At 32.8% G+C, this 27391-nt stretch overlaps 6 protein-coding genes across 7 annotated transcripts; 3 read left to right on the top strand and 3 right to left on the bottom strand.

Moving 5' to 3' along the window:
- Positions 1-314: 314 nt before the first annotated feature.
- On the bottom strand, positions 315-3544 carry LOC108911353 (syntaxin-5). The gene is made up of 3 exons (XM_018716270.1): positions 2933-3544; positions 1484-1813; positions 315-777 (listed from the first exon to the last, which is right to left on the bottom strand). Exons 1-3 carry the CDS (start codon positions 3312-3314, stop codon positions 386-388), a joined length of 1104 nt encoding a protein of 367 aa, XP_018571786.1. The 5' UTR covers positions 3315-3544; the 3' UTR covers positions 315-385.
- A 673-nt stretch (positions 3545-4217) lies between these two features.
- Positions 4218-8503, top strand: LOC108911275 (protein sly1 homolog). Its single transcript, XM_018716176.2, has 11 exons — positions 4218-4317; positions 4372-4531; positions 4845-5058; positions 5113-5200; positions 5257-5346; positions 5647-5934; positions 5987-6283; positions 7510-7777; positions 7864-8008; positions 8069-8269; positions 8322-8503. The coding sequence occupies exons 1-11, from the start codon at positions 4290-4292 to the stop codon at positions 8427-8429; spliced, it is 1887 nt and encodes a 628-aa protein (XP_018571692.1). The 5' UTR covers positions 4218-4289; the 3' UTR covers positions 8430-8503.
- An 874-nt stretch (positions 8504-9377) lies between these two features.
- On the bottom strand, positions 9378-10190 carry LOC108911344 (probable trafficking protein particle complex subunit 2). The gene is made up of 2 exons (XM_018716260.1): positions 9882-10190; positions 9378-9821 (listed from the first exon to the last, which is right to left on the bottom strand). The coding sequence occupies exons 1-2, from the start codon at positions 9966-9968 to the stop codon at positions 9489-9491; spliced, it is 420 nt and encodes a 139-aa protein (XP_018571776.1). The 5' UTR covers positions 9969-10190; the 3' UTR covers positions 9378-9488.
- Positions 10191-10717: 527 nt separating this feature from the next.
- On the top strand, positions 10718-12459 carry LOC108911335 (zinc finger protein 626-like). The gene is made up of 2 exons (XM_018716252.1): positions 10718-11026; positions 11080-12459. The coding sequence occupies exons 1-2, from the start codon at positions 10910-10912 to the stop codon at positions 12394-12396; spliced, it is 1434 nt and encodes a 477-aa protein (XP_018571768.1). The 5' UTR covers positions 10718-10909; the 3' UTR covers positions 12397-12459.
- A 1619-nt stretch (positions 12460-14078) lies between these two features.
- Positions 14079-15172, bottom strand: LOC108911499 (eukaryotic translation initiation factor 3 subunit F-1). Its single transcript, XM_018716455.1, has 2 exons — positions 15051-15172; positions 14079-14943 (listed from the first exon to the last, which is right to left on the bottom strand). The coding sequence occupies exons 1-2, from the start codon at positions 15157-15159 to the stop codon at positions 14216-14218; spliced, it is 837 nt and encodes a 278-aa protein (XP_018571971.1). The 5' UTR covers positions 15160-15172; the 3' UTR covers positions 14079-14215.
- Positions 15173-15480: 308 nt separating this feature from the next.
- On the top strand, positions 15481-26293 carry LOC108912141 (nuclear factor related to kappa-B-binding protein). 2 transcript variants are annotated; one of them, XM_018717311.1, is made up of 7 exons: positions 15481-15581; positions 15909-18265; positions 18696-19166; positions 19799-20443; positions 22749-22880; positions 22998-23972; positions 25955-26293. In XM_018717311.1, exons 2-7 carry the CDS (start codon positions 15931-15933, stop codon positions 26077-26079), a joined length of 4683 nt encoding a protein of 1560 aa, XP_018572827.1. In that variant the 5' UTR covers positions 15481-15581; positions 15909-15930; the 3' UTR covers positions 26080-26293. The 2 variants fall into 2 exon arrangements, with proteins under 2 accessions (XP_018572827.1, XP_018572835.1); XM_018717319.1 differs by having other exon boundaries at positions 15481-15749.
- The last annotated feature ends 1098 nt before the right edge of the window (positions 26294-27391 follow it).

Below are 27391 nucleotides of genomic sequence, written 5' to 3'. Positions count from 1 at the left end.
ATCATTATATCGGGACATGCTCAAAATTTTGACCGTTATATATAAAGTACCCTCTTGTAGAATCCATGAATAGAAAATATGGTTACATTTAAAAAATTTATGTTGGCACCTGGCTAGAAAAAGTGGAACACCCTGTATAATTGAAAATATCTTTAGTTTGTAACTTTGAGAAATCCAGAAACATTGAAAAAAGAAAAATTCGTCTAATCCACTTTTTCTCCTAGATAGTGGACTTCCGCTTACTAGTAGGGCAGACTGTGTACAAACATTTAGAACTTTCACAATAAAAATATACTCCACAAAAAAATCCAAAATTATGAATACTTTATACATTTTATTAATATACGTATCAACTTTATACAAAATTAAATAAAAGCAATTAACATTATGCCAAAAATACAACAAAGAATATAAAGAAAAATATGAGAACTCCAAAGATTTTTATCATTAACCAACGATTTGACGAAATTGTTCTAAAATACTTCACAATTTGAGCATGTGCAGCCTCAATATTCATTTCAGCATCCTGAACATTTGTATCTATCCTTTCCACCATTTCTTCTTGTTCCTTAACCATATGCGCTAGTTGCTGAAAAATTCCTCCTAACTCTACAATTGTAGATTCAATATTTTGCATAGTTTCAGCTCTACTCTGTAGGTAGTTATCAGTTTCGTCATACATTAAGGAAGCTTGTATCTGACTTTGCTGCTTGGGTATTAATGCTGTACTCTCCAGATTTATGCTCACCTGATCCTCATCTTGTAATAACAGACTTCCTGAAATAATAGAACTCAATTTAGAGGATATAATATCGAATGCATAGTTTATAGAGTTAAATCACTCTGCTATCTATATTTTGAAGATTTGGTGCTGTTAAGAAAAAGGTTTATGGGGATTAGTAAGAGTAATAAAATAGCTGAAATAAGCATAGAAAAAGGAATTAGGTTCACTAAAATTAAGAAAATTATTCAATTATTTAATGATATTCTATTCAAATTTGGTAGAGTTTACATCAAATGGTTGTTTTGAATGTATTATTACATACTAAAATGTCAGTGTTTTAGTTCCAATTGAGACCTTCTCGGAAAATTGTAATACAATCGGAATCTCTTGAAAATTTTTCTTGAAACCTTATAGAGGTCGACACGAATACAAAAACTGGAAATCTGATGCAATTAAAAAAAAATCAGCAACAGTTTCAAAAGGAACCAGTATCATATAATTTCTGCACACACTTTTTTTAATAAATATATTAAAATGTTGCAGTTCTGTTCCAAATGTAAAAATATATTCATTGTTTAAAGTATTTAAAGTACAAAATGAAGTTCAAATTTTTTTGTAAATAAAGTTATCTGCATTACAAAATCCTTCCGTACTTACAATTCAGTATAGATTTAATATTCTACAAAATATTATTTAACCATTTTAAAAGAATTATTAAGAGAAATTTGATTGTGTTCTGAGAAATTCTTATTTACTAACCCTGTGCATTGGAAGACACTGGTGGAGGTGGCAAGCCACCCTGAGAAAATTGCTCCCTTCTACTTTTCTGATGTCGGAGGTTTTCCGTTCTAACCTCCAAAATTTGCTTAAAGTCTGCCGACATAGTAGCCAGTCTGGACTGCAATGCCAACACAACGCTGCTAGAATGTGACTGTAAATGTTTTCCATGGCTGTTTTGTCTCTGACGTTTGGATATATCTTGTAGCTGGGCTATTTGTTGGTTCAGGCTACTAAGATCTCCCTTTATTATATAAGTTAGTTCCTGGATTTCTGATGTCCTGTCATCAAATAGTGACTTTCGTTTTGCCACTGAAACCACATAGAATTGAAGCACCTATTCAGAGACTCCCCACACCATGTACAAACCGTATAATATTTGTTGAGATAGAATTTCAAGAAAATAATAAGCCAATAAAGTTCTATTATCAGAACTACTGTAACACTTTACCACAGCAAGAGCGTGCCTTGAAATTTTCTGCGTTATTTTCAGAATATAAGGTAAATAAATATAAAGCAGATTTTTTTAATGAAAACGTGTGTATAATGCATAGGACAATACACTTACGAAGAAAAATGCCTTCATAACTGCAAAAGAAGGTATGCACTGCAAACTGCTACGGTGAACTACACACTGTAAGTCTTTCTACTTCCAAGAAAGTGATGCAGGGGTCTTCTTGGAATTCTATCTCAACAAATATCGTATGGACTGTACATACTTAATATAAAACCCTGTTAATAAAAGAAAATAATTTGGTGTTTGTCTTTTTGTTTACTACTTTATTACACATTTTTAATAATTCAACCAGGGTCAGACTAGGCCTGAAGGGCCCGGGTGGCATTATGCAGTATTAATAAATTATTTTACATGTGGTCGTAAGCCTGGGGGTAGATAGGGCAGGGGACCCGCGCAGGCTAGGGCCCGGCGGCAAACACCACCTTGACTATATGACCAGTCCGACACTGTATTCAGCTACTTCTGAAGAAAAAAGGTATAATTTCTTCTGAGGGGGAATATATAAAATGTAGTGTTGAAGTGATTATACCTATAGCTAACCATCCAAATTTTATTGAAGTAGTAGTTTAACAATAACTTGTTTCTCTTAAATTTATCAACATTAGTCGCATACAAGGGGGAAACTGTTGGCCAAAATTTGTACACCAAAATACTCATTTTCATCATTAATTACTCAAGTACTACACAGAAATAATAGAAAACAGATACAGAGCCGGAAGGCGCAGGAATAGTTCAAAAACATGAGCCCATCTTGTACGTGTGACAAAACGTTTTAATACTTCAGTATTATCGAACAAAAATATTACTCAAATAGTACTCAGTATTACTTAAGCTTGTACACCAACTTACTCTTACGGTTTCCCCCTCGGTCGCATTGCGTCATATCACAATATTTATCTTAAAATTTAACTTACACAATGTCAATTTCTCTAATTTCACATAGGTACAGGCAATATTCTTTCCTATACTTTTTGCCACTAACATAAATTGTGAATGGCTCTGTATAACTCTAGAACTTTTAGGATCTTTGGCGGCTATAGCTCTTGCTATACTTCGCCCTTGCAAAGTTTGAATAGTATTGATAAATTCACTTGTACGGTCTCTAGCTGTCATAACTGGTTCTGGTTCAAAGTAATCGTCCACACAATCTTCCTCTAGGTAATAATCCAAATGAACATTATTTGGATAAGCCGTGTTAATATTGCTTAAAGCTTTTGGTTGTGATTGTGACCAGTATCTATCGTTACCAATTAATGGCTCGCTTTCTGAGCCTGTACGGCGTCTTCTAGGAAGCATTGCATTCTTGAGGTGACTTACATGAAGACAATTATACCTTCACCATTTCACATATGTTCAGTAGCCCTAATACATTAAAAAAAGTCAAAACTGACAGTACAGTACAGATTAAATTAGCTAGAGACTTAAACTGGAAATATATTTTCAGGAAAATTAAATAGCAAATTACTAAAAATCAGATTCTAAACTTTTCTTTTTGGTATCACATACACTGACACGTCTCTGATAATAATTAGTAGCATAGATTATAGGACTAAAAGAGAAGAGAGAAGTGTAGTTAGATCGGTTAAGTAAAAGTTTTGTGGTTTGGTTTGTTAGCAGTTGGCCAACCTAGAACAAAGGAAAAATCTTAGAGCAGGTTGTGGAGAGAGAGGGGTAAAGAAGGGTATAAGCTATCTCTCTCTAACAGCGCGCAATTAGCTGCCATCTTCTCCTCCCCCACCCTTCGACAACGACTGCTCTAAGGCTAAGGAGGTTGCCTATGACCAAGATCAGTAAAAAGATCTTGGCCTACGACACCTACGAACTGTTGATAGTGTTAATCATATATTTATAAAAGACTTTTAAAAGTCTTTTATAAATATATGGTGTTGATCTCCTTCACATTACTTCCGTCAATCAGTTAATTAGTTACTGACGTCATTGAAATCGAATACCGTCAGTACTGAATATTTGTTGTTTGCTAATAAAATTCAATTTCAGTTTCGATCTGATCTGTATGTTTGGAATCAGTGTTAAAAAGTTCTATGATAGTGTAGCTTACAAACATAATAGGTGCGTTTTGTTGGATTGAATCCGGAATTGAACTATGCAGAATGAGCGTTTGAATTTCTGTTCTGTCGATTGTAGGTTCTGTCAGTTCTGTCTTATCTTATGTTAATTGTTAATGTCAAATAACTGTCAGATGATGTACACGTATAACTATAGTTATACTTTTTAAAAAAATTAGTGTGTAGATATTTTGAATACTGAAAAATGACGAGTCTTCGGCAAAAACAAATTAGTATGTTAAAATTTGCGAGTAAATTTTAAATGTATAAAATATAACTGTTTTCAGATGCTATTAAACAAATGTTAAATTTAAATCAGCAGCAAACAAAAAGTGGTGCCTCTGAACCAGTCTGGAAAGTGTTAATATACGATCGTTTAGGACAAGATATTATATCTCCATTAATGTCAGTTAAAGAATTGCGAGAACAGGGAGTCACTTTATTTGTGTAAGTACAAAAAATTAATTTCTGTGATTACCTCTTGATAACTTCCGGATAATTTTGGTCTTATATTTGAAAGCACTTCTATAACTGCATAGCTTACTAAAGCTAGTGATGTCCAGCTTTCGTTATTGGGAAACAATTTTTTGAATAATTTTTAAATATCAAAAAAATGTTTTCTTTGAGAAAACAATTTTTCTCTAAGATCTAGTATTTTGGAAAACTAATTTTTTATTGTGTTTCCTTGTCAGAAACTTATTGCTTTATCTAAGTATTCCAAAAATATCAGGATAAAATCTGTAACACCTTGTATATTTAGACAGTTACATTCCGATCGAGATCCAATACCAGAAGTTCCAGCTGTATATTTTTGTGCCCCAAATGAAGAAAATTTAGGAAGGATTAACCAAGATTTTCAAACTGGTGTCTATGATATATATCATTTAAATTTTATATCACCTATATCTCGACAGAAACTTGAGGATTTGGCAACAGCAGCTATTGCAGCAAATTGTGTAGCGAACATTCATAAAGTATGTAAAAATATGTTTTATTAAATTTAAAATAATTTTATCAGTAATTTCTAGGTTTTCGACCAGTATGTTAACTTCATATCACTGGAAGATGATATGTTTATATTAAAGCATCAACACAGTGATGCTATATCATATTATAGTAAGTTTTCATAATATACATTGTCCCTTTATTGATAATTTTTTTATAATTTGTAGATATAAATAAAGGCGACATAAAAGATACAGAAATGGGGTCTATTATGAATTCAGTAGTGGAGGGATTATTTTCAGTATTTGTAACATTGGGTAAGATTACAATAATGATACCGGTGTCAAAACGAGTGCATTCATAAATGTAGATACGACTATAATTGATAAAGTCGTGGTCAATAAAAATAAGTTGATATTAACAGTGGTAGCTCATTAGGGGCAACACTGTCGGCAGTGCCTACCCAAAATAACTACAAAAAATTATTGCTATGAACATATACTTTTTTGGTAAAAAGCAGAAATTTATTATAAAATCTACTTTTGTCGGTGGCTGTTTTCATGCCAGTAATAATGATAATTTTTCAATAGATATTAGTTTTGTGCCTATATTTTTAGGAACCGTTCCAATTATCAGAAGCCCCAAAGGAAATGCAGCTGAAATGGTAGCAAAACAATTAGATAAAAAGTTAAGGGACAATTTATTCGATGCAAGAAATAATCTCTTCCAAATGGACGCGCAATCAGGAAACTTCAATTTTCAGAGGCCTTTATTAATTATTTTAGACAGAAATGTTGACATGGCCACTCCTTTACATCATACATGGACTTACCAAGCTTTAGCGCATGATCTACTTGACTTAGCATTAAACAGGGTCATCATTGAAGAATCAATCCCCACCGGAGGTTAGTAGTAGTAATTAAAGTGTGAATACCTTACCTCTTCATTATCTTTTAGGTGCACGGGCTAAAAACCGTGCTTGTGAATTGGACTCAAAAGATAAATTTTGGTCTTCGTACAAAGGAAGTCCTTTTCCCACTGTAGCTGAAGCAATCCAGGAGGAACTAGAACAATACAAATCGTCCGAAGAAGAAGTAAAAAAGTTGAAAACTTCTATGGGTATTGATAGTGAAAATGATATAGCTCTCTCTTTTGTTTCTGATAACACGGCTAAAATTACTTCAGCAGTCAATTCTTTGCCGCAACTTTTAGAAAGGAAGCGGCTCATTGATATGCATACATCAGTAGCTACAGGTACTTTTCTTAATTTTTAACCCTAACCTTTAAAAAACTTTCTTCTTTTCTGAAGAAATAGACATAATATGTAGCTTCGTTGAGGGAACTTTTCGAAAACTAACTCAGATGTGGTCATTACGCAGCTGCCTCCACCCAAGTCTATTCAGTCTCCTAGTTCCCACATACGAATTATTTTTTCTAGGTCGGTCTGTCAGCCCTCGGTTTAGATTTGGTCCTAAATAGCTGGTTAGTTTCTTCGAGTTCTCGGATAATAATTGATTTTTATTCGATCGTACACTCATTTATATTAATTGTCTTTAAGGAAAACAAATTGTAATTGTTTGTAATGAACCTAAAAAGTGGTTTATTGTAAGTTATCCGAAATACAAAATTTTTCAGTTCAATTTTTCTTTAAAATTTAACTCTGGACATATTACCTAATTTTTATTCATCTCCTCGAAAAATAGGAGGAATTCCGCAAAAGTAGCAAATTTAGCCCACTCTCTATAGTCTTTCCGAAGTCAGTTGAACACGTAAAAAACACCTGGCAATAAAATTAATGAGTTTCATAGGCGCCCCTAAAAAAGTTTTCGAAATGTGCAGAAAATTTCTATTATATGTTCATTTGGCCAACAACAAACAATTTTATTATATTGATGGTAAATTTCATTTTGTTCCGTTTCAAAAAGTCTTCAAAATGCCATGTTGTAATAATATTATTTGTCCCTTTCGCAATTGTAATATCAATAATTAATAGAAGGTGCCTATAATAAATTAAAATTACCTGAATCACACCAAATTCGGCATTGTGCACTGCACTGCTGGGCAATTTGTCGACCACTTGTCAACGGTTGAGATTTATTGCCCAGTGGACCACTGCAGCTGTATTTTGTTTGCCCGCGCTCGCATTCTTCAACTGGGCATATATATTTCTACCACCTTCACGTTTAGTTCGGCCAGACCTGTATATGGGTATGGCTAAAGAGTTGCTGCGTCAGCAACCAAACCTGCTACATACTGTTATCCTCTTGGTTCTTCAATTGATATCGGAAAGACTACACAAGTAATCACTTGACTAGTAGTTAACCAAATCTTATCCGGTACTCAATATTGTAAAAACTAAATTTTTGTACCTTAGACCCATAGAACTTTTTTCTTAGTGATATAAAAAATATCCTTTATTATTAGAATGTAGTAAAGAACAACCATTTTTGAAAATATAAATTACCTACTTTGTTTTTCAGCAATTTTAAATTGCATTAAATCTAGAAAATTGGACACATTTTTTGAATTGGAAGAAAAGATTATGAGTAAAGCTCAAGCATTAGAAAAGCCTTTATTAGACATTCTTTCCGATCCTGATGCAGGGACGCCAGATGATAAAATGCGTTTATTTATTATATTTTATATATGTACTCCTCATCTGTCAGATTCTGATCTAAAAAAATATGAGGCTACTTTAAACGAAGCTGGCTGTAATCTGACCCCATTATCATACATTAAACGCTGGAAGTAAGTATAAGGTGTAACTTGGTAATTTAATTAATAGTTATTATTTACTATTTTGTATATAGAATTATTTGTTGTTTTTCTTTTAGAAGCTACACTAAAATGGCTTTAGGAGTGAATGTTAATCAGTATGAAGGTGCTGGCACCAAAACAGTTAGTATGTTTTCTAAACTAGTGTCCCAAGGTTCGAATTTTGTTATGGAGGGTGTTAAAAATTTAGTGCTGAAACGGCATGTATGTGCACACAACTATTTTCTTTTAATTATTTTTAAATAAGACTATTTTCCATTTAAGAATCTTCCAGTGACAAAAATTGTTGACAATCTAATAGAATTTAAAAATAGCCAGGAAATGGAGGAGTATCATTATCTAGATCCTAAACAATTGAAATTAACCGATATTCCAAGAAATAGATCCCCATTTCAAGATGCAATCGTTTTTATAATAGGTGGTGGAAATTATATCGAATACCAAAATTTGGTGGATTACGCGAAGGTAGATAATTAGAACAATACATGATTCCTATAAGACGTTATTATTGTTTTAGGCAAAAACCACAACAGGAACTTCTAAAAGAATATTGTATGGTGCAAGTACTTTAAATAATGCAAAACAGTTTTTAAAACAGTTAGCCCTCTTGGGTCAAGAACTTTAAATATACTGATTTTATTGTAAATATTTTCCTATTTGTTAACTACATTAATTTGATATTAAATTTTATGAAATGTATTGCATTTAATAGTTAAACTTAAGCAAGAATTGGTATATTATAATTTGTAATGCCCCTACAAAATAATTAAAGGAACGTGGTTTCTTATTGTACTGTTAATTAATAATTAAATTGGTGCATATACGTTAATCACAATATTTTTTTAAATGATGTAAATAATTATGGTATAGTAATTTGCCAATTAGCGGCGGAGATACAGAGAGGTACTGTCACTGAGAAATCCTGAATTTCGATGCTACCGAGTATTTTAGAAATTAGATATAGACATTTGATGGTTTATTTTTAAGAAAAAACGTATCTTTCAATATATTTAAAAAAGTTCATCTAAAATAATTTCAAAACTATTTCACAAAAACTATAGGAGTTTTTTGTTCGAAATACAAATTTAAATACAGAGTAGCCAATAAGAGTGCAAAAAGTCATTATCATATAAATTTTTGATTATCTTGGGAACAGCGATTAGGCACTGCTCCCAAGTTTTCAAAGAAAAAATTCCCATGTTTGTTTTTGGGAAAATAATGGTTTTAAAGATGATTTAAATTTATTAAGCAGCCTTACGCTTATTTTAAAGGTGTAATGAGAGTTTATGCAACATCTTCCCTTTGAACTTATAAATGATATCTCAATTTATTGTTGTAGGCTTCACAACTTTTTTTAAGTGTAAGTGAGGCGAAATGCATTTATTTATATACTTCGAGGTAACACAATTTTTATAAATTTGTCTTGAATAAAATATTAAGCTACATTTCTCTCAAATCCACATTTTGTTAATATTATCTACCCTTCACAATTAATTTGAGTAAAAAACTAAATTTTGCCCTGTGGACGTGGTCCGAAAATTTCTATTTTGGTTAGGTAAAAATAAATTAAAAAAACTATTCAGTTTTAGTTTAATTATAAAGCTAAACTTACACCAAAAATGATGCAACAAATCAATTTTGGAAATACACAACAAATAGAAATTGCATGCAAGAAATATATCGCTCAGTTGCAAAGATATTTTTTCCCATACAGTTGCACTTTCTTTTCAAAAGCAAGAGATTTTATAGGTGCATCTTCTTCATAGAACGGATTCATTAAATGTTTGATGTATACCTCATATATTTCAGAAAAAAAATTCTTAATCCCATCATCGTTCCGATTATCGTGAACTATAACAAATCTGATCAAACTCGCTGTGACAAATGCTGATACAAACCACTGGTTAAATTTATCTACAGATTTTAAATTCATATTATGTGTTTTCCATTTATGCTCGTCTATCAAGTCTAAGGCTGAATGGGCAATAAACTGATTCAAATGTCGATGATCTTCTTTCTAAAATAATGGTGATAAATTACATGCCTAACGTTAAATATTTCATACTGTAACTCATACCTTCGGGTCTTTAGTATTTGTAAATTCCATTTCAAAAAGGGGTCTGTCATTATGACCCACTATCACAAAATAATAAGTACCAATCATTATTTCATATACAAATCACCTATAAAATTCTATGGCCTATATTACAATACATAATATTTCCATAATTTATAATAAAATTTTTTGGGACTATAGTTATCTCCGAGTTATTTACACAAAACATATAATACAATTATTAGATTACCATCCATGCAATGCAAAGTTTTTGTTTTTTTTGATAGAATAATTTTAATAAAAATCAGGGCTGGCAATATCAAATACTAAAAGTCATTTGTCATTTGACTAATTAGTTCCTGCCACCTCCACTGGTGCTGTAATCGCAAAATATGAGGACTTCTACTTTACACTGTTGGTTTTTGTCAATCGAGTATTTTTAAGAATTGAGTAACTTGGTTCCCCGATACTTTTAAGAATCGAATAATTATCCGAGTACTGAGAATCGAAAACCGAGTGCCGGAAGGAAATTGCAATTGAATTCGAATACTTCCCGCACTCGAGAACTCGCATATGTTTTGTGACTCGCATCGCGTATGATATTTATAAGTAGCCTGACAACACTCAACAGGGAGAAATATTTGCTGACAACTATTGAGAGCTATAACTAAAGTATGTGAGTACTTTCAGCAAGTATCCGATAACAAAGAGTACTTTTAAGAATCGAGGTAGTACTCGATTTGTTATTAGAGGTCTTCTCTCCCTCTTCTACTTCTACTCCCATCAGCAGAAAAGTCGCTGGGCTGGCTCGGTGACCGCAAGATATAATCTGTCAAAAAGTCAGAAATTGAATTGAATTGAATTTCTGAAATTTAATTTTGTAGTATATTGATAGCTAGTGTAACTAAGATTATTCCTTGATTTGATGAAAATGACATTTTTAATTTCTAAAAGTGAATTAAATTTCAATTAAGGAATATCAGTACCACATACATATACGGTTATGTAGTAATACGTATAAATCAAATTTTATTCTAAGTGCATACAATATGAATTCCACCCAGGGTTTATATCAGTGTCGTTTATGTTTAAAACGTACTTCTACCAAAGTTAGCGTTTTAGCTGGAGATTTTCCGAAAATGTTGGAAATATTGACTTCCATAAAGGTAAGTTTGACGAGTTACATCTCGTGATTTAATAAAATTTTTTAAAATTGCAGGTAAAAGACAGTGATGGACTACCAAAATACTCTTGTTCTAAATGTGCTCAAGATGTTAAGTCTGCTTTAATAACTAAAAGACGTATTATTAAAGCACATAAACTGTTAACAGACAGTTTAAGAAAGAAGAAAGCCGAACTAGTAGATCTTAAAATTAAGGAAGCACTTGGAAATCATGAAATTATTACAAAATTGGATAGTTCAGTTGTTTTAAATAAGCAAATCTTATCAGATCCTAATACAAGTGGTTTGGTATTTTCAAATTCAAGAAAACCCAATAATCCACAGAAACCTATAGAATTTGTAAATGTTGACAATACAGATACTGATTTATTTGAAGTAATTGAGAAAGTAAAATCAAATTGTGAAGGAATAACATTAACAAAGGTTAAACAAGAATTACAAGAAGTGATTAATGAGAAAGCTCCATTAAAGAATGCAATTGATAAAGTTATAGTTAGTGTAAATAAAAACTTAAAGTGTGAAATTTGTAATATAATATTTAAAGATAAAGCTAGTTATACAACACATTGTGGAAAACATAAAAAAACTAAATGTGAAATTTGTAGTATTTCTATAAGATCTGATAATTTTAAAAAACACTTATTGCTTCATACATCAGGACCAACTAGTTGCGATATATGTGGTGCTACTTGTAAAAATATAGAGAGTTTACGTGGTCATATTTTCTATCAGCATAAAAGTTCTGCGAATGAATATGTTTGTGAAGAATGTGGTAAACATTTTAGAATAAAATATAAATTTGAACTTCATAAAAAGAAAGAACACACTGGAATAAGAAACTTTAAATGTCAGACATGTGGAAAGGCGTTCTTTACTAATGGCAATTTAATGACTCATGTAAATATGACTCATAAGAAGCTTAGACCTCATATATGTGAATTTTGCGGGACTGGTTTTTCATCATCTTATGCTTTAAAAACGCACAAGAGGCAACATACAAACGAAAAACCTTTTAAGTGTGAATTTTGTACTGAGAGTTTCCGGCAAAAAGTATCTCTACGCTCACACTTAAAATCTAAACATAATGTAGAAGAACTGAAAGAACACTTTTGTGACCGCTGCGATAAAGGCTTTGCTACAAGTTATGCTCTAAGTATTCATGCAAGACTTCATATGACACAAAAATGTGAAGTTTGTTCAGAGACCTTTGCAGAAAAAGAATATTTAACAAACCACCTAAAAGATACCCATAATATAATTGTTGACAATAAGGAAACAGAGGGAAATAAAGATGAAGTTGTGGAAGGAAATATAAAATCTGAAACTATCGATATAAAACCAGAAAATGTGTAAATTAGACGGTGAAAATTATTGTAAAATAATTAAAATTATTTTAATACACTTCTGTTTTATATTAAAAGGATATAGGTATATAAGTAAATAAATATTTATTATTCAATAGTACTTCATTTTTATGTAGACAGGCTGTTGGAAACATGTCTACTCTCATAGAATAATACTAATCGTAATAATGTCTATTATTATTATTTAATTAAACAATCCTTACTTTTAATTTTGAGAAGTTAAAATATATTGCCCTAAACAATAAGGTTTACAAAATAATTACATATTTTCTGTTTACTAAAAGAGTTGTTCAAGTAAAACATGTTATGTGTGAAAGGGCAGAGAACAAAATTTTAATTTAACTCTTTTTTAGATATTTAATTGCTCATAAGGTTAAATGGAAGTAAACCTGGTAAAACGTACAAGTGTGATACAGATGTCAGGCTGTGTTAAGTGCAGGGGCTGATCCAACCACCAGTCGTAATTCAAAAATTCTAAACCTGACCAATCGATTAAACAGTTGATTGATCACGTGGTATAAGCGAACCAGGCAAATGCCTTATTAATTATTAAATAGTAATTTACTGATCTGACCATTCACTTAACGCAATCTCACTACCAAAATGCACCAAATTTATATCAACTGGACTACTTGCGAAACACGAAGGACAAGTTATTAAATATACATTCTCTAGAAAGAATGAAATGAATAGTTTTTCAAACAATAAAGTGAAATACTTAAATTTTTTCCGAGGAAAATGAAGATGCGCTTCCATGAAACAAGTTATTTTCCAAGACCGTTATAACTTATAAGATGTACGTAGTGCTTTTTTTTATTGAAAGAGTTCACATAATATTATTTAATAATGTAAACAAGTTAAATACATTAACTCTTTCTCATTTTGGTCATACTCATTCAATTCCAATGTCTTTTTAATTTGCTGATATAAAAAATAAACAATGGATATATTACAAATCTTTGATAACTAATACACTGTTAGTCCTTTGCTAGACTATACTGATCTCAATCGACATGCCAGTGACATCAACATTGGTGAAATCTTCACATTAGACGAGACTTACACCATAGCAATTAACAAACTGATTTTTTAGATTGAATTCATGATACCTTTTACAAATAATCCTATAAAAAAATCTGAAAAATCAAGTCAAAAATGATTACTTAAAAGAATTTTTTTAAAAATTTACAAATATTTTTTTTCCTATATATTTTCTGTAAGACAAGCGCATTATTATTATTTTGACTGACCAGTTGTTAGTAATACTCGATTACAATTAAAAGCGAAATAACACCATTTATAAAATAAATCAAATAATCATTATTTATTTTCATATTTCAAATGTACACAGCTTCAGAAAAAATATAATTTCGTTATAATTGATTGACTTTTATGTTATAAAACATCAAAAAGTTCCTATCATATGGATTTTTCGATGTTTCACAACATGAAAATTGATGTTATAATCAGTGTTACTATGAATCAAATTACTTTTAAGACTAATAGACACTGCTTATACAATTTTGTGTAAATTTCTGTTTGCACATATTTTCTTAAGATATAAAAACTGTTCGAAACCTGTCACTAATACTGCCGTGAATCGAAATTGTAGTTTCAAGACACGCGCATGTGTGAGTGAGTGACACACTGTATATAAAAAAAGTCCATAAAATAAAAAATTAAGTTTATTATAAAAGAAGGTAAATAAAATCAGCAAAACATTTCTATTTATTTTTAAAAAATGTTGACATTTTGTTTACAAAGAAATATTCACTTTTCAATACAAAAAATAAAGACCAGACGAAAACCTAAATTGATGTTAACAAGGTTAGCTTTTCATTCAATTGTAGTTGGGTCTTAATAAGTTGTGACAAAGTAATCACCATCAATAAATCCTTAACATTGCTATTGAACATCTCAGAAAACTGTTCATTACTCATATGCGGAACGGAATTAACCAAATCTAAAAGTGCCCTTCCTACTGCATTATTGGGTGGCACTCTATTAGCTAAAACATCTTCTACGTATCTTAGAACTTCATCCAGCATAGAACTCATTTTTCCTCCAGCTTCTGCCACTTGAGTTAAATCTAACATAGGATTAACATTCCTAGGTCTTCCAGATCCAGCAGTCATAGTTTTCTGACATAATTGAAGGGCAAACACTTCAGGATCATAACAGGTAACATCTACTGGAATTGACGTAAACATACATCCTTGTTTTCCATTTGGCACACCAAGTGGGACACAAACATATGCTTTCAGGCCCATTCTACCACCTTGCAAGCTGGTATCCACCGTTACATGCACTGGGTTATTACATTCTCGTGAATAATATTCATGAATTACAGAACTATGATTAGTTACTTCGTGACCAGTTGCCCACCATCCAACAATTGCTTCGTTAGAATTTACTCTTCGGTTTAAATCATATACATCCATAGCATAGGATAACTCTGCTTCAACCTGATCATCATATTCCTTATGGGGCACGCAAAAACAATTCGTCACTTCTACCACTCCTTTGTCAACATTACCTACAATTTTAATAAAGTATGAACTGAGAACTTATAAAATAGGTTATGACCACATGACCATTTGCCTTTAAATAAAATTGTATTCAATGATATAATCAAAAGCTTACCAAGTAAGGTGCCTATAACACGGTGAGAGTCGGCATTTCTTCTCTCGTATGCATCAACAATTTGAAATAAAACTACCGGATGAACCCTCACTTGCAGGTTCAGCGCCATTTTGATGACGAAATCAGGCATGCACAGAAATGTCAAATTTTAGAGTATCCAATATTACAAAAATAAATGTTACTATAATTTATTTAAAACGGTAAAATAGCCGGTTTTATTTTATTTATAATAATTTTCTGAAAAGATATTAAAATTTTATATTTATTTAATTTGACTTATAGAAGAAATAAGTTTAAAATGAAGTTGAGTTTTACTCATATTGTTGTTTTGAAATAAACAAATTTGTAATATTTATGTTCTGGTTTCAGTATTGATGGCTGCTACCAAAATGGTTTCGCGGCCAGTCGCTAGACGTGAATATGCGTTGTTTTGGTGTATCTATATCCGCAATGCAGGCGTGCCTGTGTATTACCAGTTAAAAGTGTGTGCGGCTGAGATATTTATGGATAAAACATAGGTCGTCAGAAAAGGTGTGTTACGTTAAATTTTTAAAAATGTCCACACGTCCCCTCCCCGCCTTTTTGAAATCAAACTTGATTGTTTATTGATGGTACTTCTATCGTGTAAAACAGAGTAATTAATATGTCAGAATAAACATTCCAAGCAAAATTTAACCGTATACTAGTACTACTGTAAAGGTGACCTTGATTAAATATGATATTTCCACAAACATGAATGTTTTTAAAATAACAGCTCAATGGAAATAAATAGATTTTTTGACTAAAGAGGTCATGAACCCGAGGGACTGTTTAAAGCCCGACTGTTACGTGATTTTATAGTAAAAATATGATTTTTAGGATATAAATTCACTACACAATTATGGATGAAAACAGTAGTTCAGAAGATAGCTCATCTGATTATACTACAGAGAGCTCTGAGGATGATGGCATGGAAACTGCTCAAATTAATGGTATTAAGATACAATTACCTCAAGGCTTATGTGAAAGGCAGGATATATTCAGAGAAATATTCTCCACTGAGGTGTGGAACTCTTTCTCTGATGTACACAAACAACATTTGCAGACTTTTTTGCCTAATTTCCCAGAAAACGATGAACTTGAAAAAACTAAAACTTTACAAAGGTTATTTGATTTTGAAACTTTCAAATTCAACAGCCCTTTGGTTAAATTCCATAATGATTTGAAGGCGGGCTTTTTTAGACCAGATATAGCCCGCATGCGTAAAATTATTAGGAAGGCTGAACGAAAAGAGGCAAAATATAGATACAAAACTTTTAGAGAACAATTAAAGCATGAAGTGGTAGAATCTCAAAGTAAATTATTAAATCAAATCAGAAATTTACCTCCTGGTGTCGAGCCAAGGCAGGAAAAGAGAAAAGTAAATGTAGATTATGTATCGCATAGAACAAAAAGAAGATACTTTCAAATCCTCTCTTCAATTAGGCTTAAAACTGAGGATCATGGATGCTCCTCGGATGAAAATTATCCTGAAGGTCCTCCGGTATCATTATCAAGAAAACAAAAAAGACATCTCAACAGTATAAGGAACAATTTAAATAATTCTAAGGATAAATTTTTTAGTTCAACTATGACTGCTAAACTAAATGGATTCTCAGTAGATTTAGAAAAATACATCACACCTAATCACAATCCTTTTTATATTAATGATGAGTCTTACAAAAATTTAATTTTTCAACATAAAAAAAGAAAATTAGAAAGTCCAGATGACGCCGAACTTAACACAAGAGGTATAACAATTAGTGACATTGTAAATAGAACTCAGTTGCCTTATAACAAAAACATGCCAATAATTTCTAAACATCAGGTTGAATGTAAAGTTATAAATAAGAAGAAACTTAAAAAGGAACATGCGAATTATAGGAGGTCACCGGAAATCCTGTATAATCATAAACATAATACATATGAACCTAGTTCTAATTCTGACTCTGATTCAGACTCTGTAATAGATGCGGTATCACTGAGTAATTCTAAACCCAAACATAGATTAAATAAATCAAAACAACAGAGGACTTCGATTCCCAAAATCAAAAGTGAAGCTAAAAAAGAATCAACTTCGGAATACAAATCTTCAACTGCTTTAAATACTACCAATATAACAAAATCTAATTTAATGAAATCTTCAAATAGTATTAGCCAATATAGTAAGATAACACCAGTTCGTGTAGAAGACCTGGATGGTATAGATGTTATGAATATCCCTATAGATTTAGACAATTCGGATATAGATATTTTGGAATTAAGTAATAAACCAGAGTTAATGCAAGATACTCATGCGAATTTCTTTTCATTGATAAGAGATGTAATTTGTTCAACAAATGAACATCGCATGAACATGTATACTCTGCAGGAACGATTGAAATCATGGCAGGACAATCCCATTAGCCCGCTCAATGACTGGTATAGTTACACAGACAACTGGATAGGTATATTACCATCGGCAATCACATTTCTTTGCGGCAATGCTTCAGAACAACCGGATGACTTTGTCCCATACATGGAATATAAAGTAGCATTGGACGTATATCAATGGATCGGAGCTGGAAGAGACTCAGACAATTTGCTCAGTGTATTGTGTAGTTTCTGGTTGGAACATAGGACAGAAAGTAAACAGCTTTCAGCTAAAGATAGTGAGTTAGAACTGGATATCATAGATAGTTCTAGTACCCCTCCTCCACCTCGTTTCCCAACTTCTTGGACGGTTAGGAAGGCTACACAAGACGAAATCAAGGACTTTAGAGAACAAGAAAGAAGAAGATATGATAATCCTCACAAAGCATTCACATATCGTTGCAATAATTACGAATCTGTTGTAGGACCTCTCAAAGGTATATATAATCCTGCTGTTGGAAATACTAAAGCCAGGGGACACACTATGTTGTCAGCCGATAGGCCTAATTTTGTAACAATACTTTCATTAGTGAGAGATTCTGCAGCACGATTACCAAATGGAGAGGGGACTAGAGCTGAGATTTGTGAACTATTGAAGTCATCTCAATATATATCTCCTACTGCGCCTGATAACATTCTACAGTCCGTCGTGTCCGGTGCACTGGACAGGATGCATACGCAATGGGATCCTTGTGTTAAGTATGATCCAAAAAAGAAAATTTGGATATACTTGCATAGAAATAGGACAGAAGAGGACTTTGAGAGGATCCATCAACATTATCAAGGTAAGTTAGAGATAGATAAAGAGATAAGTTAGAAAAAATATTTCTTATTTCGAAAATAATAAACTCGAGAATAAACAGTTCTTACACCGCAGTGTATTCCTGTTCATATTTAGAGAGTTTCCATTATATTATACTCTGAGTAATAATGCTTCTCGAAAAGTGATAAGTTTTAAAAATGTTGTTTGTACCATTAAATTGAGCCAGCAAAAAGAAGCACAGGACGCTTATGTAACTTTTTTTAAATAAAAATAATTTATAAAACTATATTTATTTATTACTGACACTAGTCTATTCAAGTTCTGCTTATTTTATTTTGCAATATAAATAAAGATTCATCATAATCACATTTTTCTTGTGCTATGTAATCAGGAAATATTAATTATGTATCAACTTGGATGGAATATGTAAGCTTTTATAGTCCTAATTTTAGGTATGAACAAATCGAAGAAAACGTCTAGTAAAAAGTCTCCTGCTAAACCGAAACAGAAACAAGGAGTAGAGAAAACAAATAAAATAAACACAAAAGGTGAAACAACACACACGCAGGTACAAGCTACAGTGCAACCAGAGCAAGTGACAAAAGTAGTACGAAGATCCAGTTTACAGCAACAGTCTTCTAAAACCGGTCAGAATGACACAATACAAAAGACTTCACCGTCTAATTTAATAACTGTGGCAAATCCGCAAAAGAGTACAAGCCTGTTGTTGAGCAATAATTTACCTAAGAAGTTGCCAGAATCGAACATTCAACAGACACAGACGCAAGTGCAACAGCAGAACGTTGAGGAAGTTGTGGTTACATCTGATGACAGTACAGCACAATCTAAAGAAGACAAAGAAATCAATGAAGCTTTGCAAGCTATCGTACAACACAGGGTCTCTAGTCCTACAATAAAAACAGGTAAAATACTGAAACATGTCATATGCAATCTAAAATTGTTATCATTAATATTTTTATTTTATAAAATTCCAATAGATGGGATTAAATCAAATTCCTTGTCTATGCAATACCATAATGCGATAGCATATTTACGATAGAACAGGGTAGCTTCCCTCTTTAAATATTACTCTTAAAGATTTGTTTAAAATATTTAATATGTGCTTCATCATTTTATACAGGGTCAGAAAGTCCCCATGGTTCATCGGCCCATTTCGCCCTTCCACAAATAAGATTCTTATTTGTGGAAGGGCAAAATGGGCGGTGACTATTAGACACCTTCATTATAGCCATCTTTCTTTATCGCACGGATTTCTATGACTTTCTTTATCGCTCTCACGTAACGGCCGATGAACCATGGGGACTTTCGGACCCTGTATATAACTTCACCTATAGGAACAACCCCATTGGAATTTGTAAAAGAAAAATGGGATTGCTGTAAAAAATAATTACAGTAATTGCAAATTTTGTTTTATTTTTTTTGAAATTTATGTGAAGAACAATTAACTTAATGCTTTTCAAGTATTAGTTTTCATAAAAAAAATCCACGATTTACTTTTGTGTCACTGCATATTTATTGTGGTAATAATTTTTAGGAAAAAGCCTGGTTAAGATCTTGTCTCCTACACCGGGCAAATCTCTAATTATACCCACAACAAATCCTCAGTTAATCAAACAAATACAAGAGCAACGCAGCACTCCTACAAAACAAATAAATCAAGTGGTAACCCAGCAACTTCTTCAAACCTTAGCCGCTCAACAGAAACAAATGTTAGTGCAGAAACAAAATACGGAAGGGACAGAAGCTCGTCCTGAAAAAATTAAAGTCTCTACCACTGTCCAACAGCAAGTCATCCAGAACATTACTCCACAACAGCTGCAAAACATCAAAAACGTCACGTTGCTTCGTGCATCACCCAGTCAGAATATAAACCTAACTTCCGCCGTTTCTAACACTTCTCAATCAGGGGAACAAGACAATGCAACAATCACTGTATCCAAGCAAGACCAGATTATGGGGCAACAGGGAGTACAAATTAAAACTCACGGTAATTTAACTCCCGCACAGCAACAACAAATCCTGCAGACGATTAAACAGAAGATCTTGCCTAGTGCTAGTGTGTTGACAAGCCAACAACAACAAATTATACTTAAACAGAAAAGTGGAGTTATGCAAGTGCAAAAGCAGAGTGCTGGAGTTAGTGGAACACAGATTGTGGGACAGCAAAAGATTACTACAGGTAAGTTCTTACAACAAACGTAATCGTGTACTGTTTTTTATTTTTTTAATTTTACGTAATATTTTGGTGTAGGGGTTTTAAAATTTAGAGGTATGTAGGGACCCCTCAGAAATGATTACAAGACACATGATCAGTAATATTGCCAGGAACAGTAATTTTATTTCCTTTGTGTCAGCAATTAAGTTGTGGTGAAACAAAAAGAATAAAATCAAAATTATGTTAATTTACCACATCTCATTTAAAAAAAGCAAATTTTGATTGATTTAATTTCATGGAAAGGGAAATTATTTTTTTAGTATCCTGTATTACGAGCACTAACAATTAAGTGTTTGGATGAACAATAGTTGGTGCATACACCAAATTTCACATTGCTTCTCAGTATAGTTGCTACGATCCGAGCTACGATCTCAATTGGAACCGCATAAAAACATTTAACTCAAAAATTCTACGGAATCCATAGACGTCCAGAGAAATTTAGCTCTGTCTCGTCTAGATATACTATATTCTGAGCTATATTACCGTATAATTACCATACGATTGTCAAGTTTTTTATGTTTAAAATCACATTGTAATAAAGCATGTCGTAAAATATCTAAAGATTTGTAATTATAATCAGGATAATCGCTTAATTTGTCTCGAATCATGTTCAAAGTTGGAACTTTATTTTCTTTATACATATTATAAATTGTGCGCCTTCTTTAATTACGCGATAAATTGTCATTTTTGATATCTTAGTTAATTCGTTAACACGTTTCCTAACTTTTCTATCACATTGTTCACTATTTTCAATTTTCAAACANAAAGCAGAGTGCTGGAGTTAGTGGAACACATATTGTGGGACAGCAAAAGATTACTACAGGTAAGTTCTTACAACAAACGTAATCGTGTACTGTTTTTTATTTTTTTAATTTTACGTAATATTTTGGTGTAGGGGTTTTAAAATTTAGAGGTATGTAGGGAGCCCTCAGAAATGATTACAAGGCACGTGACCAGTAATAGTGCTAGGAACCGTAATTTTATTTCCTTTGTGTTGGTAATTAATTTGTGGTAAAATTAAAAGAATAAGATCAAAATTAAGTTAATTTACCACATCTCGTTTAAAAAAAAGCAAATTTCGATCACTAACAACTAAATTTTTTGGATGAACGATAGTTGGTGCATACACCAAATTTCATATTGCTTCTCAGTATAGTTGTTACGATCTCAATTGGAACCGCATAAAAACATTTAACTCATAAATTCTACGGAATCCATAGACGACCAGAAAAATTTAGCCCTGTCTTGTCTAGATATAATATATTATGAGATATAGTACAATATAATTTCCATACGACTGTCAAGTTTTTTATATTTAAAAATTGTAATAATGCATGTCGTAAAATATTTAAAGATTTATAATTATAATCAGGATAATCGCTTAATTTATCTCGAATCATGTTTAAAGTAGGAACTTTATTTTCTTTATACATATTATAAATTGTGCGCCACATTACATCAGGTAAAATCGTCAATTTTCTTCAATTTTGTATTTTTCTGTTTCCTCTTTGTACCGTGATCAATCCTTCTTTAATTATGCAATAAATTGTTATTATTGATATCTTAATTTGTTAACACGTTTCCTAACTTTTTTATCACATTGTTCACTATTTTCAATTTTCAAACTCATATATATTTAATATAATACATTGGCTTTTTACGTGTAAATCTTTGTTTTTAAACTCTGAGTTTGTTTCGACACTTTCGACCGGTTCCACTATTTGGGGATTTTCCCGAGTTATTTCGTTATCCTCCGCTTCAAAGAGTCTCCAGAGAGCCACCCTAAATTACTAGATAATTACATATAACATTTATTTTAATAACTATTACCCTTTACTGGTTACGATATGAACTAATAATAATATCAACTAATGAATAATAATACGTATTATACCAACAACATACCCCGCCAAGCAATGCTCTGCACTGCACTGGCAAAGCGGCAAAGCTAAGTGAACCCGTGTACCATACAAAAAAATTATTTACGACCTAGTGTACCAATACAGGTTTGCTTTGATGACCAGGGTGCCGCCGTCAATTCAGGCCATCAGGTGGACTAGTTTACCAATACCGGACTCGCCAAATTGCTATTCGAGTATAAATTAAGAGACACATCGTGGTCGAAGCGTAGAAAGAAATTTCAGGAGGTGCTTTAAGATTTACAGGTTCCAATTGACGTCGTAACAACTACACTATCTGACATATGTATTATATAAGCTTCGAGTGGCACACCCAGTAAAATTTGTTATATAAATTGAATCTGTTTAAGATGCATCCTCAAAGCCAGTAGCTACAGCTCAAGGACCGGTAGTGGCGAAAGTTTTAACAAATGCCGCTGGACAAGTTATATCTGTGGAAAGCTTACTTGCGCATCAAAAGCAACATGGTTCCTTACCACAAGGTAAAATAAATAGTTATAGTAACGGTATAAGTAAGCAGTCCATAACTTGAAATCATAAAATTTCATTGACTTTTTGCAATGTGCTTTTGTAATTTCATTAATAGTATTCAATTGCAGGTACGACATTACGAGTGTCTGGTACTAAAGGCAGCCAACAAAATATAATTCATCTTACCGGAGCCGGAACGACTAAGCAAAATCCTATTACTCAGTTTGCTGTTGGCTCGCAAAACAACATTCTAACAATTACGTCCCAACCAAAACTTGTAGTAGCCTCCCAAAGTACCATGGTAACTTCTTCTACGTCCACTGCAAAAATTACATCAAGATCAGTGGGTAAAACTCAGACTTTGACTAAATTCAGCTCGAAGGGCACTCAGCAGCTAATAAACGCGAAAATTGTAACCCAAGGTCTAGACGGACAAAAGATTGTTCAACCAAAACTTGTTGTTGGTCAGCAAAATCAGCTTAAGCTCTCCAGTGGGAAAAATATACCCCTTACTAAGCCAGTAACCCTTAGTGTTGCTGGTAATGCCAATACGATAAGAATGGTCAATGCCACGAATCTGAACTTGACGCACATAGCAGGAAAACCTGTATTGCTGGCAAGTAAAGGAAGTGCAATTCAAAATCTGCAAGGCCAGAATGTTATTCTACAAACCCAATCGAATGCAAGCGGAACTTCTTTAGTATTACAAAATACTGGGAAAAACTCCACGAGTAACCTTCAGCAACAAACGAATATGAATAATATAAACATTCTAAATCAGTCAAACATTGTTTTTAGCCCACAAGTGAAAGTTCAACAACCTCAACAAGTGGTTTTAAGCACTAGTTCTAAAACCGGCCAAGTCGGCACACCGCAGGCCATATCACAGGGTCACATCATGTTAGGAGGGCATTCGGTACGATTACAAACGAGTAATGCCACGAATACACAGCGAGTAGTCTTAGCCAGCCAAGGGCAGGGTGGCCAGATTGTAGCTCAGCAGATTCTGTTGCCAGCGGGATTTCAAGGCACTGCCATTAATATAAAAGCCTTGCAGGGGGTTAAAGTCATACCCATCGCTCAAGCTCAAGGCCAAGGTAAAGGTAAGGATCCAGTGATACTAACAAAGCGTACATTTTTGTAAATGTTATGTTTAACTCTTTCAAGCATAAGATTTAACTGAATTTTGCCCCTCGTTTCATAGAATTTTTTTTTTATAATTCTATATTAGCTCAGCTCATTTTCAACTTTAAATTTCAAGTTTGTAATTTTTTGTTAATATTTAAAAAATTATACATATTATGTACAAATGCAATCTATGAAAAATGCCAGTGTAAACTGTGACGTGTATACAAGGTGTTCCATGTTAAAAAAAGTGAGCCATTTCTTAGGTCACGTAAAGGCGACGCTGTTGTAAGTAAGTGGAGAATGAAAAAGACACGTGACGTAAGCTCAACTTCGTTACTAGATTCTCCAGTGCATCAGTGTTTCAACGGCGATTCCTTAAACTTTAATTTGGGGATCCGAATTTGTATGCGCAGCCCATAAGAGTCTTCACTCCTTGTCTACATTCCATATGTGAAGCCTTGAAAGGCTTAAATGGCCCTTACAGACTAAAATATTGATCATAACTTTTTTATTTGTGATTATTCAAAATATTTAACATCAAATAAACAGTAAGTGCAAGTTTTCTTGAAAACAATATCATCAACTTCAAATGGTGGCTCGTGACATTGAGAACAGGTGAAGCATATTCATTGGTTGACTAAATAGAAAAAAAAAGCGCCACACAAAAATTTCTAACTTTTAAGGTCAAACGGCTTTAAATAAATCTGGAAATTTTTTGTTGCATTTGCAATATTACCGAAAAACTGACGTTCGTGTAAGGATTTTCATTTAATTTTATAAAAAATAGAAATATTAGTTCGGCTCATGGACTTCTGCGAACATTAACACACACTGTACCTGTATGTTCCAAAAAAGCTTTGTGGTTACGACAGCCTCGTGTGACGTTCCCAAAATTGTTAAATCCCTCCTTATTCCACACGCTCGAATTTACACCCACAGTTAAACACGGCATACAGAAAAGTTTTTTTAAATAAACACTTCCACACAACCACTTATATATAGCATATAGCCCGCGGAATAGTTGTTCCTCGCAACACTGGCAATTAAAACATTGTGTTTTGACCTCTTTGGGTGGCAGTCCTGTAACAAAGTACCTGCAATATAGCAGGTTGCTTCCTACTGTACTTCGAATACCATTTATTCCGAACGTACACATTGTCTTTTGACTTCTCCTTTTTTTCCATATTGCAAGAACAAGGGAATAAGGCACAGGTCTCTCGAAATTTAAAAAACCCTTCTTGTCCTCAATTTTTCATCTGGAAAATGGCATTTCCAATAAAAAACATACTGGATCATACAGAGGAAACATAATCGTGCACTGGGCGACACGTAACGTATAAACTGTTTAAAGGCAGATGATGGGCGATGACAATTCAATATCCGAGTCATTCGTTCCCTTACGCCGTAGTTTACATCCATGTTGGCCGCTTCGTTGCCATGACAACCGCCGTAAACAACGCTTGGAAGAGAAGCGGAATATAGACTGATTTCGATCTACGTCACTTGCATATACAATCTGACAATTTTTAAACATGCTCCATCTAAGTACTACTCGATTTTTGAACAGGAGTAATACACTATTCAAAGTTTTCAGATTCATAAGTTGATGGCACGTTGGTAACTGGATTTTAGCATCCTGTAACGATAGCAGTCTACATATTGTGTTGATCGATCAAATGAACTAATGATAAATAGTGCCACTGTGCAATATTAAAAGAAATTTAGATAGTTTCTCAGTCTCTTATTCCCGAAAGAGTTAATCACCTTGTATATACAGTGTGTTCATCTTTGAGCTCACTTGTCTTAGAATGCATGGGTTGATTTCAAAAATTCAAGCAAATAGATTATGAACAATTCAATCAATTCAATTATATCGGCCCATACATTGTAAAATACGAGTGGTGCTACTCAAAGTCTAATGCACCATATGTAGACACTATATAATATTTAATTTTAGGGATACAAAATAGACAAGTGTTTGCTCGTGTCATGAATCCAAATTTGGTGAAAACGACACAGTCAAGTACTACAATGCCCGACAAAGTCACAGAGGTAACACTTCCTCCACAAGACGGAGAATGATTATAATATAAATATATAAATAATTTGTTGAATATTTGTACATATATTGTTGGTTATTCAAATAGCTGTAGAAAATTATGGATAATACTTAGAATTAACAAGGTTGTATGTATATTATGATTTAATAGTTATTTGTTGAAAATGTATATATTACGATAATTTTGGTTTGTGATGTATATAATCATTTTTAAGACTTTTTTTATTGCAGTATTTATGTGTATTGAGTAAATTATGTACTAAAATAAATGATCTTTTTATATAAAATATGCAGCAGTTATTGCCATATAATTAACTAAACGGATGAAGTTCAAATCAGTTAAAATACAGTATGATCGATATAATGGTGGGCAAGACCCGCAACATACGTATATGGATCCCAATGCAAAAATAATTTCGTATGTTCGCATCAATGCAAATTGAGACTTAAATTGAAATGAATCGGTCTCAACTGATTCTCGTGTGATACAGGTCGATGAGATACGGTACATTAGATAGTTTGGTGCATAGGCAGGCCCGGACTGGTCCACCGGGCAATCGACCAACAGGCCGATGTGCGTTTTCCCATAGGTTTGACGTCTTGTGCTCTCAAGGCACCTACATTTTTTAAAAAAGAGAGCGAGTTCAATGCTCGTAAAACCGGAGACAGGCGCCCTAAACTCTAGAAAGGCGGGGGAAAGCGAGTTCAATACTCGTAAAACCAAACACAGGCGACTTAAACCTTAGATAGGCGGGGGAAAGCGAGGTCAATACTCATAAAACCAGAGACAGGCGACTTAAACCCTAGATAGGCGGGGGAGAGCAAGTTCAATATTCGTAAAACCAGAGACAGGTGATAATGAAACTATAATTGATCGACTTTGTTGTCAGAGTGAAGAAATAAAGCGCTTATTATCGTATTAATCGGAAACTATTTATCAATATTGTTTGCGCCGTTTAGTAGTAGTACGTCTTTTTTTAATATCGTAAGGAAGAAAAGAATGCAAAAAGTACGTCAGTATAAATGGTATAATTATATGCAGAAATAATCGCATGTAATAACACTAGATGTAATTTTTATAGTTTTTTTTAAATTGCTAAATGGTTTCGAGAAAAAATTGTATTGCCAAATCAGTTTGCAGCGGTTTGTTATTTATTGACAAGCAGTAAACAACAATTAATATTTTATTTTTATTCAGTAATTTATTTATTTAACAAAACATTTTAATTTTACTTGCATTGATCAAAATTACGCTTGAAAAATTTATTGTAGGAGGGGGTAGGTTGTGCCCCTCAAAAAGTCAAAGTTTGGGCCTTCGTCATGAAGCCAGTCCGG

Source organism: Anoplophora glabripennis, unplaced genomic scaffold, assembly GCF_000390285.2.
Source record: "Anoplophora glabripennis isolate ALB-LARVAE unplaced genomic scaffold, Agla_2.0 scaffold6, whole genome shotgun sequence".
NCBI lineage: Eukaryota > Metazoa > Arthropoda > Insecta > Coleoptera > Cerambycidae > Anoplophora > Anoplophora glabripennis.
The sequence above is the reverse complement of the archived record's forward strand: the minus strand, read 5'-3'. Positions and strand labels throughout refer to the sequence as shown.

Excerpts from the sequence above, each read along its gene's own strand:
- LOC108911353 (XM_018716270.1), bottom strand. The coding sequence starts at position 3,314 with ATGCTTCCTAGAAGACGCCGTACAGGCTCAGAAAGCGAGCCATTAATT. Across the intron at positions 1,814-2,932 it reads ATTAGAGAAATTGACATTGT|TGGCAAAACGAAAGTCACTA; the intron begins GTAAGTTAAATT and ends ATGTGGTTTCAG. Across the intron at positions 778-1,483 it reads AGTGTCTTCCAATGCACAGG|GAAGTCTGTTATTACAAGAT; the intron begins GTTAGTAAATAA and ends CTATTATTTCAG.
- LOC108911275 (XM_018716176.2), top strand. The coding sequence starts at position 4,290 with ATGACGAGTCTTCGGCAAAAACAAATTA. Across the intron at positions 4,532-4,844 it reads CAGGGAGTCACTTTATTTGT|ACAGTTACATTCCGATCGAG; the intron begins GTAAGTACAAAA and ends TTGTATATTTAG. Across the intron at positions 8,270-8,321 it reads ATTTGGTGGATTACGCGAAG|GCAAAAACCACAACAGGAAC; the intron begins GTAGATAATTAG and ends TTATTGTTTTAG.
- LOC108911344 (XM_018716260.1), bottom strand. The coding sequence starts at position 9,968 with ATGATTGGTACTTATTATTTTGTGATAGTGGGTCATAATGACAGACCC. Across the intron at positions 9,822-9,881 it reads CAAATACTAAAGACCCGAAG|AAAGAAGATCATCGACATTT; the intron begins GTATGAGTTACA and ends CCATTATTTTAG.
- LOC108911335 (XM_018716252.1), top strand. The coding sequence starts at position 10,910 with ATGAATTCCACCCAGGGTTTATATCAGTGTCGTTTATGTTTAAAACGT. Across the intron at positions 11,027-11,079 it reads AAATATTGACTTCCATAAAG|GTAAAAGACAGTGATGGACT; the intron begins GTAAGTTTGACG and ends TTAAAATTGCAG.
- LOC108911499 (XM_018716455.1), bottom strand. The coding sequence starts at position 15,159 with ATGGCGCTGAACCTGCAAGTGAGGGTTCATCCGGTAGTTTTATTTCAA. Across the intron at positions 14,944-15,050 it reads TGTTATAGGCACCTTACTTG|GTAATGTTGACAAAGGAGTG; the intron begins GTAAGCTTTTGA and ends TTAAAATTGTAG.
- LOC108912141 (XM_018717311.1), top strand. The coding sequence starts at position 15,931 with ATGGATGAAAACAGTAGTTCAGAAGATAGCTCATCTGATTATACTACA. Across the intron at positions 22,881-22,997 it reads ACATGGTTCCTTACCACAAG|GTACGACATTACGAGTGTCT; the intron begins GTAAAATAAATA and ends ATTCAATTGCAG. Across the intron at positions 23,973-25,954 it reads AGCTCAAGGCCAAGGTAAAG|GGATACAAAATAGACAAGTG; the intron begins GTAAGGATCCAG and ends ATTTAATTTTAG.